The sequence below is a fragment of the Saimiri boliviensis genome, chromosome 20 (assembly GCF_048565385.1).
Source record: "Saimiri boliviensis isolate mSaiBol1 chromosome 20, mSaiBol1.pri, whole genome shotgun sequence".
In the NCBI taxonomy this organism is placed as follows: Eukaryota; Metazoa; Chordata; class Mammalia; order Primates; family Cebidae; genus Saimiri; species Saimiri boliviensis.
This window is the reverse complement of record NC_133468.1, coordinates 5,996,177-6,009,963: the sequence shown is the minus strand read 5'-3', so window position 1 is coordinate 6,009,963 and position 13,787 is coordinate 5,996,177. Positions and strand designations below refer to the sequence as shown.

The 13,787-nt window shown below is 44.1% G+C and overlaps 1 protein-coding gene across 1 annotated transcript in view; it reads right to left on the bottom strand.

Moving 5' to 3' along the window:
- Positions 1-4,456: 4,456 nt before the first annotated feature.
- LOC141582509 (putative uncharacterized protein MSANTD5) overlaps positions 4,457-13,787 on the bottom strand; it is a 14,100-nt gene continuing 4,769 nt past the window's right edge. The window contains exons 2-4 of the mRNA XM_074390715.1: positions 5,825-5,909; positions 5,015-5,320; positions 4,457-4,698 (exon numbers count right to left, since the gene is read on the bottom strand). Coding sequence (XP_074246816.1) covers positions 4,457-4,698; positions 5,015-5,320; positions 5,825-5,906 — 630 coding nt within the window. The 5' untranslated portion in view covers positions 5,907-5,909. The remainder of the gene's footprint in view (positions 4,699-5,014; positions 5,321-5,824; positions 5,910-13,787) is intronic.

Sequence of the window (13,787 nt, the reverse complement as noted above, 5' to 3'; positions counted from 1 at the left end):
CGAGAGTTATATCACCAGTTTCCCTGTTTCTGAGGCCTTCAGACTTGGACTGAATCACAACCAGCACCTCACAATCTCCAGCTTGCTGAAGGCCTGCCATGGGACTTAGTTTTCATTGTGTGAGCCAATCCTACTAATAAATCCCCTCTTACACGCCTCTCTTTCTTGCTTATTGATTTTGTATCTCTGGAGAACCCTGACTAAATCAGGGTTTATCACTTGCATATGGAATTTTAAAAAATCGAACTCATAGAAGAAGAAAAAGCATTTAAAAAAATCCAACATGCATTCATGATTTTAAAAAAAGACTCTCATTAAAACTAGAAATAGAGGGGAACGTCCTGAATTTGGTATGTAATATCTATAAAACCCCATCGCTTACATCATATTTAGTAGTGAGAAACTCAATAATTTCTCACCAAGAACAGGAATAAAGCAAGGCTGTCTTTCACACCACTGCTTTTCAGTATTACAATGGAAGTCCTAGCTAATCCAATATGACAAGAAACGGAAATAAAAGGTATACACACGTGAAGAAAGAAAGAAAACCCTCTTGTGGTGGGTTGTGTTCTTCCTCTGCTGGGCTGGATCATTCGGGGTTAATCTCAGACTGTGGCACTGGCTGCACAACCCACTAGAGTCAGAGCTTCAGCCCTCTGGGGTTTGTGTGGGCCGATAGGGACCTGCCCAGCCATCTCCCCCTTTCAGCTTCCTCTCTCTCCGTTCATGGGGTAGGGGCCCACCCAGCTGCTCCCACTTACAGCCCCCTCTCTCTCCGGTCTCGGGGAGGGGGCGATAGCTCAGTCTGCAGGCTCTTATTTAACTCCACGCTTGTAATTCCTGGTGCTTGACTGGCAAAGATCCCCTGTTCTGTGTATTGCTGAGGCTTTTGGGGAAGCGCTGTATCTGGACGGGAGCACCAGAGAGGGAGCCTCTGACTCGCTGGTCAGATGCACTTTCTGGGTGAAGCAGCACCCCTCCCCGCCTCCGTCTACCCTGAGTGGGCTTTGCTCACTGTCGGACCAGACCCGTTGAAATGCACCTGGTACCTTGGTTGGAGCTAGGACATCTCTGGATTTCTGGGTCTCTCTCCCTGGGTGTTGTGCGCTGGAGTTGTGCCTAATTGGCCGTCTTGAATCGTCTCCGATTGACACTATTTTATCAACGGAAGGATGTCTTCTGAATCTGTGTTTCAAAGGTTTAAGGAAATAATCCGAGCAGAAGTATCCTCCTGCAATGTTTGATTTTTGTCTTCAGATTTCTGCATATAGTTAACTCTCAAAGGCTTTATTCTCTCTTCTCTATTTACAGAAGTACTTTCTATAGCTTTAGATATTTAGTTTAGTTAGCTTGTTTTTTTGTGTCCAATTTTATCTTCAAGCATAGTGAAAAATAGCTTAACCAAAAGAATTTTGTTTTGTTTTTACCAGCATTCATAATGGTGACTAGAGTCTTTTTATTCAGCTTTATTCAAGGATAATTGACAGATAAAGATGGTATTGATTTTAAAAGATGATTTTTTATATATGTATGTATTGTGCAATGAGCACCACAGTCCAGTCAGTTAACATATTTATCACCTCACATAGTTAACCTTTGTGTGTGTGTGTGTGTGTGTGTGTGTGTGTGTGTGTGTGTAAGATGAGAACACTTCAGATCTGCCTGCTAAATACGTTTCAGGTATAAAGTATGACAGTGTTAACTACAGTCACCATGCTGTATATTCCATTGCCTGAACTTATTCAACTTGAATAACTGAAACTTTACACTCATCTTGACATGCATGACCCACATCTCCCCATTTCCCCATTTCTCCCTCCCTCCAGCCCCTGGCAATCACCATGGTCCTCTCTTCTGTGAGTTTGACTATTTTAGAGTCCACATATAAGTGAGATCATGCAGCATTTGTCTTCCTGTGTCTATTTCACTTGGCTTATTTACTTTATGAAACGAGTATTATCCTGGTATCAAACACAGTACAAAAAAACTGCCAGATACCGTCCGTCTTGAATACTGATAGAGAAATCATTCATAAAACATTACTAAATATAAGTCAGTCATATATGAAAGAATTATGTGATGAACAATTGATGTACTCCAGAGATACAAGGCTGGTTCAATGTTTAAAAAATCAATCAAAGAACAAAGTAAGAAGAATGAATTTATAGGATTTAATAACTTATGCAGCTATAGTAAGCAAGAGTGTGTGATGTTAGCGGAGTGTAGACCAGTGGAACAAGATAGAGAACCCATGACTAGAGCCACACACCTGATTTGTTACAAAAATGCAAAAGAAATTCAATGGAGAAAAGATAGCCTCTTCAGAAAATGATACTGGAGCAGCTGGGCATTCACAGGCACATACACACAAAACGAGCCTTAACCTCAACTTCACAAATCTTCACCAACTATTTAACTCAAATGTACCAGGATCTAAAATGCAAAATGTACAACTATAAAACTTTTAGAAAAAGAGAGGAAAAAGTCTTCAGGATCTATGACTAACCAAAGCGTTCTTAGATTTGACACCCAAAGCACTACCCATTAAAATTTTGATAAATTGTACTCACAAAGTCTTTTCTCCCTGAAGGCCCATAAGAAGAGGAGGAAAAGGCAAGCTACAAACAGGGAGAAAATACTTGCAAAACCCGTATCCCATAAAACTAAACAGCAACAGTAAAAACAAAAATTCAATTAGAAAATGGGCAAAACCATGGAGAGCCGTGTCGCTGCAGAGAATATGCAGTTGGCAAATAAACGCACATGTTCCGTATCATCAGCCATTAGGGAGCTGGACATGGAAGCCATCGTTAGATATGACTGCTTTGTGATGCTCTACAGACAGGCTCGGGACAGAAGCCAGTCCCATCATTCTAAGCTCTGCTCAGGCCCTCTGTGCTGGGCACTCTGAAGGCCATTCTAGTTGCCTTTTCACAAATAGTGACAAAACAAAATGCTGGTGAAGATGTGGAGAAACTGTTCCACTCATAAAATTGCTGGTGGGGATGTAGAATGACGCAGCCATATGGTAAATGGTTTGGCAGTTTGAAAAAAAATTTAGGCTGGGCTTGGTGGCTCATGCCTGTAATCCCAGCACTTTGGGAGGCAGAGGTGGGTGGATCACCTGAGGTCAAGAGTTTGAGACCAGCCTGGCCAACATGGTGAAACCCTGTCTCCACTAAAAATACAAAAATTAGCTAGGTGCGGGGATGGGCGCCTGGCAACCCAGCTACTAGGGAGGCTGAGGCAGGCAGTCGCTTGAACCCTGGAGGCAGTGGTTGCAGTGAGCTGAAATCTCACCACTGCCCTCTAGTCTGGGTGACAGAGTGAGACTCCAGCTCGAAATTGTACCCCCTGGGTGTTTATCCCAAAGGAAGTCTTGTGCTTACACAAAAACCTGTATCTGGAGGTTTATAGTAGTTTTATTCACAATAGCCCAAAATGGAAACAGTGCAGATGTCATTCAACGAGCGAATGGTTCAACAAATTCCAGTACATCCACACAGTGGAACATTACTGGGCAAGAAAAAGGAATGAACATTTGATTCATGTAAAAACCTGGAGGAATCTCTAATGAGCAACTGAAAAAATCTATAAAGGCTGCATACTGTACTACAATTCCATTTATATAACATTGTTGAAACAACAAATTTATAAAGAGGAACAGCATTTCAGTGGTTGCCAGAAGTTAAAGAGGGGCTGAGGGCAGAAGGGATGTGTATGTCCCTCATAAAAAGGGCAGTGAGAGTTTATTCTGGTGACTCTCTTGACTGTATCAATGTCAATATCCTGGTTATATTGTGCTTTCTGAGCTGTTCCTGGGGGGAACTGGACGTGGGGCCTAAGGGATCTCTCTGGGGTCCCTCTGTACTGTTTGTTACAACTGCATGTAAAACTACAATGATCTCAAATAATACATTTCCTTAGAAAAGAAGACCACCAAGAAATGTGGGAAAATGAGCTTAACCCACGGTGATTATGCCACGTATGTGTTTTTATCCTAAAACTATCTCCTGAAGTAAGAAATATCAGCTTGAATTCAATTTTACTTGGAGGATCTGGAGGCTCAGAAACATGAAATAAAAATTGTATGATCACACAGCCAGGAAATGAAAGCAGGATTGAGCAGTTATCTCTGGGGTAAAAGTTGCCCCTTATTGCAAAGGAGCCTCCAAGCAGGAAGCATGACACAGGAGAGAGAGAACAGGTCCCAAGTCACCGGGGAGGCTGAGCTCCCTCCCCGTCCTGTGGCCTTGCTATAATTGGGGGTTCAACCCAAGCCATAAGCACAAGGCTGAAAGGGATGAGGTCACAGTCATTCATTTACTTCACATTTATTCTCATTACACCAAAAGCGAAGAGGAAGGCGTCATGCACCAACACACACATATTGTGCTATTTTTCAGTCTTTCTGATGGAATCAGGATCCAGATTCTAATTGTCTTCAAGATCTGGATCAGTCAGAGATGGCCCACTGTGGTGAGGGAACCAGGCCTGCTGAGGGAAAGGCAGGATACATATATGGAACTGACCATGATAGGTCCATGTTCCAGGGCTCCCATCCAGGTACGTGAAGATTTTCCTCACAGATCACAGGTGTTGGGTACCAGGTCAGGTCTTGTAAGACTATGGGAACGCCATAGGCCTGGGGCTGGAGCTCGCAAGGTACAAAGTCAGCCACATCTGCACAGGGAGGACCTGAGAGAGAGAAGGCACATGGAGGGCTCAGGAGGACGGCACCCATTTTATCCTTGGATCCTTGCTTGTGATCTCACCCAGCCCTGGGGCCATGTCCATTCCAAACAAGTCCATGAACAAAGTCCTCAGGATTATTACTTTGGGGAAGAGCCCATCAGAGCAGCAAGGCCCCTGTGCTGTGTGCCGAGGGACTCTGGGTAGGGCCCCGTGCCATCTTTCTCTGCCCTACTCAGGGCACAAGGATGGTTAGGGTGGGCTGGGGGAAGCCAATGCTGCTTACTAAAGGAACACGGAGGCAAATACAGAAGACACAAACCTGAGACGACGTCGATCCTCCATCCCAGAATCCTATGCAGGGCCTCTCCATAAGGACATGGCAAAGGTTGGCGCCTTGGCCTCTGGTTGGCCTCATGAATAGTGAAGTATAAGTCCTGCAAGCTTCTCAGCATCTGGAGACATTCTTGCCAGCTCTTCTTCATACCCCTCTGCTTGAGACGCCGGGCAATTATTTTTGCTACGACCTGATACTTCTTCTTCACCCTGAATACTTCACACTCAAGAAATTCCCATTCGTTCAGGAAACTCCGGATTTCCTGGTTACTCCACGGTTTCATTATCTGGACTGGAAGGACAGAGGAATATGAATGTACTTTGGCATAACTTAGCTGTACATTTGCTGGATCTTGCCTCTACACAGACAGGTCCAAACTTTACTCCATTCAGTTACGGGAGATCATAAAACCTTAAATGAGAAGTGAGAGATTCAGCATCTGCCTGAGTCCTGATGCCTGAGACATCCAGTCACTGGGACAGGCAAGGAAGCATCTGAGAGCCTGGGTCTTGATCAAGTTCCTTAAAATATGTTTCAGAGGATATTGACAGGGTACGATGGCACATTTGCTGCCTATGAGCTTCTCTGATGTGGGACTCACATCCTACCCGTGGTGGGGCCATTTACTCTCACCTGGGCTGTGGGCAGGGGCAAGGAGCTCCCGGGATGCTGAGGGCAGCCCTGGAATCTCCTGAGATGCCCCCTCTTGGGGCTGGGATGAGTACATCAGACTTGAGAAGATGGAGGTGAGCTGGAAAATTTTCTGTGCTACAAATAAGACTGAGGACACTGTACCTGAGGGCTTTTCTGGTTCCTGGGCTGCATTTTCCTGCTTTGTTTTCTGGATGTTCTTGGTAGTTTCAGTCTGAAGTGCCATTTTCTAATTAAAAAAATTAATATTTACATAAGAATTTCTTTTCTTTTTCTTTTATTTTTTATTTATTTATTTATTTGTTTATTTTTGAGACAGAGTCTCACTCTGTAGTTAGGCTGGAGGGCAGTGGCATAATCTCAGCTCACTGCAACTTCCACCTCCTGCATTCAAGCGATTCTCCCGCTTCAGCCTTCTGAGTAGCTGTGATTACAGGCATGCGCCATCATGCCCGGTAATTTTTTGCGTATTTTTAGTAGAGACAGTGTTTCACCATGTTGGTTAGGCTGGTCTCGAACCCCTGACCTCAAGTGACCTGCCTGCCTTGGCCTCCCAAAGTGCTGGGATTACAGGTGTGAGCCACTGTACCCAGCCCCCCTTACATTTAAAAAGTAAACTGTCAGGCTGGGTGAGGTGGCTCAAGCCTGTAATCCCAGCACTATGGGAGGACCAGACGGGTGGATCACGAGGTCAGGAGTTCAGCACCAGACTGGCCAACATGGTGAAACCCTGTCTCTACTAAAAACTAAAAAAATTAGCTGAGCATGGTGGCTTGTGCCTGTAATCCCAACTACCTGGAAGGCTGAGGTAGGAGAACATCTTGAACCGGAACCAGGGAGGCGGAGATTGCAGTGAGTTGAGATGGCGCCACTGCACTCCAGCCTGGGCTACAGACTGAGACTCCATCTCAAAAAAAAAAAAAAAAAAAAAAAAAAAGTTCCCCTAGTCCATGGGGCTTTGAAGAGAGTACTAGGAGGTTAGTGCCTCAGCAGTGGGGTCAAATTATTCAGACTGACGTTTCTTCCCAGCCCAACTAAAAAGATTCAAAATGATCTCCCAAAGCATAATCTAATTCCAAGTTATTTAACTGTGTGACAAAGAAAAGCCCAGCGTTAGTTAAAGGAACATGAAGTATCTGGCACCTAATCATGTAAAATGCACAGGGCTGGCCTCCTACATCAAATCACCTGGTGCACAAAACAGAGAAACTCGATTTACCACTGGTAGAAAATCCATCAGTAGACCCAGAAATGACACCGATGGTGGAATCGTTGGAGCAAGGCTTCAAAACAGCCGCGTAAGACAAGATCAGAAAATACAGGATCTAAACGGAACTTCTGGAGGTGAACTCTCAAAGCAGATATACAGCCCCATTAAAATCAGGAACTTGTGAATAGATAAACAAGAGGCAGCTAGAGCAGCTTGGGAAGGTCCTGGGCTCAGGGGTCAAAGTGCTGCTTTTTCCTGGCTCCGAAAATTACACCAATGGGTCCCCTGTTCAAGGTAGTTAGCCATGTTGTGCGTTCGTTTCCTTCACCGTAAAGTGAACGTAGTAACACTTTCCATCAGGCTTACTATGAGGATTAAATAAGTTAGTATTTATAGGCCAGGCACGGTGGCTCACGCCTGTAATCCCAGAAATTTGGGAGGCCGAGGCAGGCAGATTGCCTGAGCTCAGGAGTCTGAGACCAGACTGGGCAACATGGTGAAACCCCATCTCTACTAAAAATACAAAAAAATGTAGCCGGGCGTTGCAGTGTGCGCCTGTAGTCCCAGCTACTAGAGAGGCTGAGGCAGGAGAATTTCAAGAACCGGGGAGCCCGAGGCTGCAGTGAGCCGAGATTGCGCCACTGCACTCCAGCCTGGATGGCAGAGCCAGACTGTCTCAAAAACGAAAATTTTTTGTAACGAAGAGCACACATTTCAATGACTGCAAAAATTCTTGTGGGATGAAGTGAAAGACGACCCCATCGATTCTCCCATGAAACAGGAAGCAGGCTCCCTTCAACTTACTTCCATTTTTACTCCTGGGTTTTCTCCTGGGATTTTTCTCACTGCGCCTGCGGGGCCTGTTCCTGCGTTGGCGAAACACTGGCACTTCCTCTGCCCTAGTGGAACCTAGCAGAGTCAGGAGGAACCTGAGTGTGGAAATGTGTTTGCTTCTCTCAGCTTCTGGAGGTCTCTGACGCCAACAATGCAGATCTGGTCATTTTTAAATCTGAAGTGGGATTGAGTTAGACCCACCCAACCTGAGACTTTGGATTAATTAAAGATAAACTAATTTAGTACTTTTATCACAACGGCAAAATCCCTTCATCCAGACTAGAATTTGATTGAATAACTACAACAGGGAAATTGGAAATCAACTGGCAGGAGTTCTAAGGGTCTCTGAGACCCACATCTCCAAACGCAAAGGGATGGGTTGTTACATTCCTATAGATAAATCACCCCTTCCCCCTGAGTTGGCACTGAATGTTCAGCGATGTCCTTAGGGTTTGACCTTTGAGGATTAATTGTGATGTGCGGATTAGGGGAAGCGACCAGGCTTCAGTTGGTCGAGGGTGAATGGGTGGTCACGGACGGTAGTTATGGATGTGAGACCCCCCTCTATGAGAAGCTTAGATTAAAAATAAGAGTTTAGGGTGGGGAAGGGAGAGGCGAACAGAGCTTTCTCTTTACAAGAGGACAGACTTGAGATCTACGTATACAGAAGTGAGGAGGCAGAGTGGGAGATGAGAGAGTAGTTAACAGTTTGGCCAAGTAAGTGATGGTGGGAACGGAGAAGGAGGGTGCTGAGTACCCAGCATGTGAGGGAAACAACTCCTAGCTTGTTTTCTGGCTTCAGAATCTCATATGCAGTCCAGGATTAGGGATGCCCCTCAGAATGAATCTTAACTCTTGGGATTTATGCCATTCTACTCTCTATATAATCTTTTTTTTTTTTTTTTTTTTTTTTTTTTTTTTTTTTTAAGAAAAAGAATAAAGAAGAGGAAGAAAGAGAAAGGAAGAGGGAGAGAGGATGGGGGTATTGCTTTATTGCCCGGGCTAGAATGCAGTCTAAATATGGGTATGCCTATGATTGTCCTTAATATTGGAGATATTAAAAAAAAATGAGGGAAGAGAATAACAAACAAGGAGCCAACCAACATTTCGTTTAAACTTCTAAGTTGATATGATGTGGTACTGATCTACATGTATTTCTGTATTGGGTGCGTATATATTTAGGATCTTTAGCTCTTCTTGTTGTTGCATTGATCCTTTTATCATTATATAATGTCCTTCTTTGCTTCTTTTGATCTTTGTTGCTTAATTGTAACTTCTGTTTTTTATTTATTTATTTTAGCTCTCTGTTTGGTTGGTAAATCCTTCTCCATCCCTTGTTTTGAGTCTTTGTGTATCCTTGAATGTGAGATGGGTCTGGATGCAGCATACTGATGGGTTTTAGTTTTTTATTCAAATTGCCTGTCTGTCTTTGGATTGGGGGATTTAGTCAATTTAAATTTAGAATTAATAATAATATATGTGAGTTTAATATTGCCATTTAATATTAGCTGGCTATTTTGTCCATTAGTTGATGTAAATTCTTCATTATATTAATGCTCTTTTTGGTATTTTTTTAGAAAGGCTGATACTGTTTGTTCCTTTCTATGTGTAGTGGTTCTTTCAGAAGCTCTTGTAAAGCAGGCCAGGTGGTGATGAAATCTCTGAGTGCTTGCTTGTTCACAAAAAACTTTATTTTTCCTTCACTTGTGAAGCTTAGCTTGGCTGGATGTGAAATTCTGGGTTGAAAGTTCTTTTCTTTAAGGATGTTGAATATTGGCCCCCACTCTCTTCTGGCTTGTAGCGTTTCTGCTGAGAGATCTGCTGTAAGTCTGATAGGCCTCCCTTTGTGGGTAACCTGACCTTTCTCTCTGGCTGCCCTTAGTATTTTCTCCTTCATTTCAACCTTGGTGAATCTGACGATTATGTGCCTTGGAGTTGCTCTTGTTGAGGAATATCTCTGTGGTGTTCTCTGTATTACCTGGAGTTGAATATTATCCTGCCTTACTAGGTTGGGAAAATTTTCCTGAATAATGTCCTGAAGCGTATTTTCCAGCTTGGATTCATTCTCTTCGTCACATTCAGGTACACCTATCAAGCGTAGATTAGGTCTTTTCACATAGTCCCATATTTCTTGGAGACTTTGCTCATTCCTTTTTATCCTTTTTTCTCTAATCTTGTCTTCTTGTTTTATTTCATTGAGTTGGTCTTATACACTATATAATCTTAAGATTCATGGCTTTTAGCACGTGATAAGTGTCTGGGAAGATAGGAAGGGGGCTTCACAGTGAATGGGACTTTATTTTTTATTTTTAGAGACAGGGTCTTGCTCTGCTGCCCAGGCTGGGGTACAGTGACATGATCATAGTTCACTGCAGCCTTGAACTCCTGGGCTCAAGTGATCCCATTGCCTTAGCCTCTCAAGTGGCTAGGATTATGACAGGTACTTGTGCCACCATGCTTGGCTGCTTCTTTTTTTTTTTTTTTGTAGAGACAGGGTCTCAACTGGGTAATAAAATGCTGTACCATTAGCGGAAAGAGAGAGAGAGAGAGGAGAGAGAGAGAGAAGGTTTCACTACATTGCACAGGCTAGTTGTGAACTCTTCGTTTCAAGCAATCCTCCTGCCTTGGCCTCCCAAAGTGCTGAGACTGCAGGTGTGAGCCACCATGCTGGGCCTACTGGCACCTTGTCAAGTCAGAACAAATGGCATGTGTATTGGCTTAAAACTAATCCTGGCTTCTTTCCATGTCATCTAAAAATACACATTCTCTTCACTTCCACAGAGAGATTTCAGGCTTCCGTTTCCCGATGTCCATGTGCCCAGGGAGCTGTTCTCTGTGCTTCCCACTTTGGGTCTGTCCAGCACAGCCCCACCCTGCCTCAGGGACATCTGAGACAAAAATCTGACCACGCTATTCTTTCTTCTCCCCCAAATGTTAATGAACACCATCTTCTTTCCCAGGCTCGAGTCCTTGGTCTTGCTGCAGGAAAATAGAAACTGTAGGCACCTCAGCACTACATCTGGCAGGAGCCTCCACTCAGTGTATTCGTCCCCAACGTCACCTCCAGTTCAATTCATCTCCAGGGTTTCCCCCTTGGTGTAAATGGCAGCTGCATATCCAGGCTGTTTCAAAAGCAGAAACGCAGAAATAATGCCTGAATTCTTTATCTTCCCAATGACAGCTTCTTCTCAAACAGAAATGATTGATGATTGATACCCTATTTTCTCTTCCTTTCCTTCATTTTTTTTTTTTTTTTTTTTTTTGAGTCGGAGTTTCACTCTTGTTGCCCAGGCTGGAGTACAATGGCGCAATCTCAGCTCACCGCAAACTCCGCCTCCTGGGTTCAAGTGATTCTCCTGCCTCAGCTTCCCGGGTAGCTGGGATTACGGGCATCCACCACCACGCCCAGCTAATTTTTTGTATTTTCAGTAGAGATGGGGTTTCACTATGTTGGTCAGGCTAGTTTCGAGCTGCTAATCTCATGCAATCCACTCGCCTGGGCCTCCCAAAGGGCTGGGATTATGGGCACGAGGCACAGCACCCGGCCTCTTTTTTTTTTTATTTTTTATTTTTTTTGGTGGAGTCTTGCTTTGTTGCCCAGGCTGGAGTGCAGTGGTATGATCTCAGCTCACTGCAACCTCTGCCTCCTGGGTTCAAGCAATTCTCCTTCCTCAGCCTCCCTAGTAGCTGGGATTACAGGCATGTGCCACCACACCCAGTTTATTTTTGTATTCCTAGTAGAGATGGGATTTCACCTTGTTGGGCAGGCTGGTCTTGAACTCCTGGCCTCAGGTGATCCACCAGTCTCAGCCTCCCAAAATTACAGGCTGAAATTACAGGCGTGAGCCACTGCGCCCAGCCTGATACCCTATTTTCTAAATATGTAGCATTCACTGACTTTTTATTCATGCTGAAATTAAAATAGTGCAGGCATCATGTAGCTCCATGGACAATAGCTGTTGCATTCTAATGGGGACCCTGTTTATCTTGTCCTCAGTATGCACCCAAGCCTGTTTCTGTGACTTTTCAGGGCAGACACTCTTCATTTTCACGGCCATGGGGCGGCTTCAGATCCAGATGATTTTCTCTGTTTGGGCTCCAGCCTTATCCCATGTCCTGAACACACTGGCCACTGTGTGGCCTCAGGGCCTTTGCTGCTTCTGCTCATTGCCCTGCTCCCATCACCAGTCACCAAACAGGCCCACTCCTCTCACAGGCCCCAGTCGCCCTGGGCATGGGGGCCTTCTCCCACCCTGGCACTCCTCACAGGTGTTACGTTGTCATGCTGTCCTCGACTTTGACACAGTACATTTCAACAGAACTCCCTGCTCAAGTCTAGCTCTCCCACTGGCCTATGCATTCGGTGAAACTGTGGGTCTTGTCTACAAGTGCATCCAGCCATAGGCCAGCTTTCCAGTCCTGACTCTACAATGGAATCAGCTGGAAGGCTTTCTCAAAGACCAATTCCAATCATTCAAATTTAATTATTCTGGTCTGGTCATTGTGTTGTGAAAAATTCCCTGGTGATTCTAACACTAGTCTGGTTTGAGGTCCTTGCCTTAGAGGAGTATTATGGGCTTTGCCATGAACTACAGTGAGTCCAGGGACACCTTGGTCCCGTCCCACCCCACTGGGCCCCTGGGAGGTGGGAGATATTAGATTAGATTAGATTAGATTAGATTAGGTTAGATTAGATTAGATTAGAACTGCCCAGGCTGCAGGCTGGCACTCCCAATAGAGGGTGTGACCATCCTGAGAGTCCCTTCTCAGAGATTCCAGTGTGACCATCCAAGTTGATCCTGAGCACCAGGAGTTCAGAGGGTCCCAGGTGGTTCCGATGCACAATCTGGGCTGAGAAGCTGAGCCTGAAGAGGCTCCAAAGCCCAGGGACCTTTTTATTTCTGACAAGAGACGGAAATGCCACAGAATCTCTGGGGCCTAGGGCAGAAGATTAGGACCTGATTTAGGAAAGACTTTCTGAGCTTTGAGATTAGAGAGAAGGGTGTGAATTGAAAAGAAATGACTTTCACACATTTTCAGGGCTGCTTGTCTTTTCAAGGGTGAGGAAACATGGGTATTCAGTTTTAAACATTTGGGAAAATCATCTAATTTAGGAGATACTGTTTCAATGTTTGAGTGTAAAAAATTAATGTATGATTAATATTGTCTGGATTTTTTGGAAACTGGAAGGGCAACAGTGTAGAATACTGGGGGAAAGTTACTGAAAGTAATGAAAGTGTGAGGTAATGGGGTGTGTGAGGAAGAAGGTCTGCACAGGTCAGAGATTGGACAGGCTTCCCTGGATTAATTTAAATATATATATATATGTATATATATATATATATAAATTTAAATACACACACACACACACACACACACACATATATATAGTTCTTTTGTTTGTTTCTTTTCTTTTTTTAACCAAAAATCCTGAGACTATTCCAAGTAAAAAAAAAAAAAAGTTGTTTTTTTTTGTTTTTTTTTGTTTTTTTTGAGACAGAATTTTGCTCTTGTTGCCCAGGCTGGAGTGCAATGGTGCAATCTCAGCTCACTGCAACCTCCGCCTCCCAGGTTCAAGGGATTCTCCCTGCCTCAGCCTCCCAAGTATCTGGGATTATAGGCATGTGCCACCACACCTGGCTGATCTTGTATTTTTAGTAAAGACGGGGTTTCTCCATGTTGGTCAGGCTGGTCTTGAACTCCCGACCTCAGGTGATCCTCCCACCTCAGCCTCCCAAAGGGCTGGGATAATAGGCATGAGCCAGCACGCCTGGCCCATATATTTTTTTTAATTAGCCAGGTGTGGCGGCACATGCCAGTAATCCCAGCTACTTGGGAGGCTGAGGCAGGAGAATCAATTGAACCTAGGAGGTGGAAGTGGCAGTGAGCCAAGATCACGCCATTGCACTCTAGCCTGGGCGGCAAGAGCAAAACTCCATCTCAAAAAAAGAAAAAAATATATATGTATTAAAATATATAAATATATATCTATATAGTATATATTTATACATTATTTATAAATATATATTCTATATTACATATTTATAAATGTTTATTATTAAA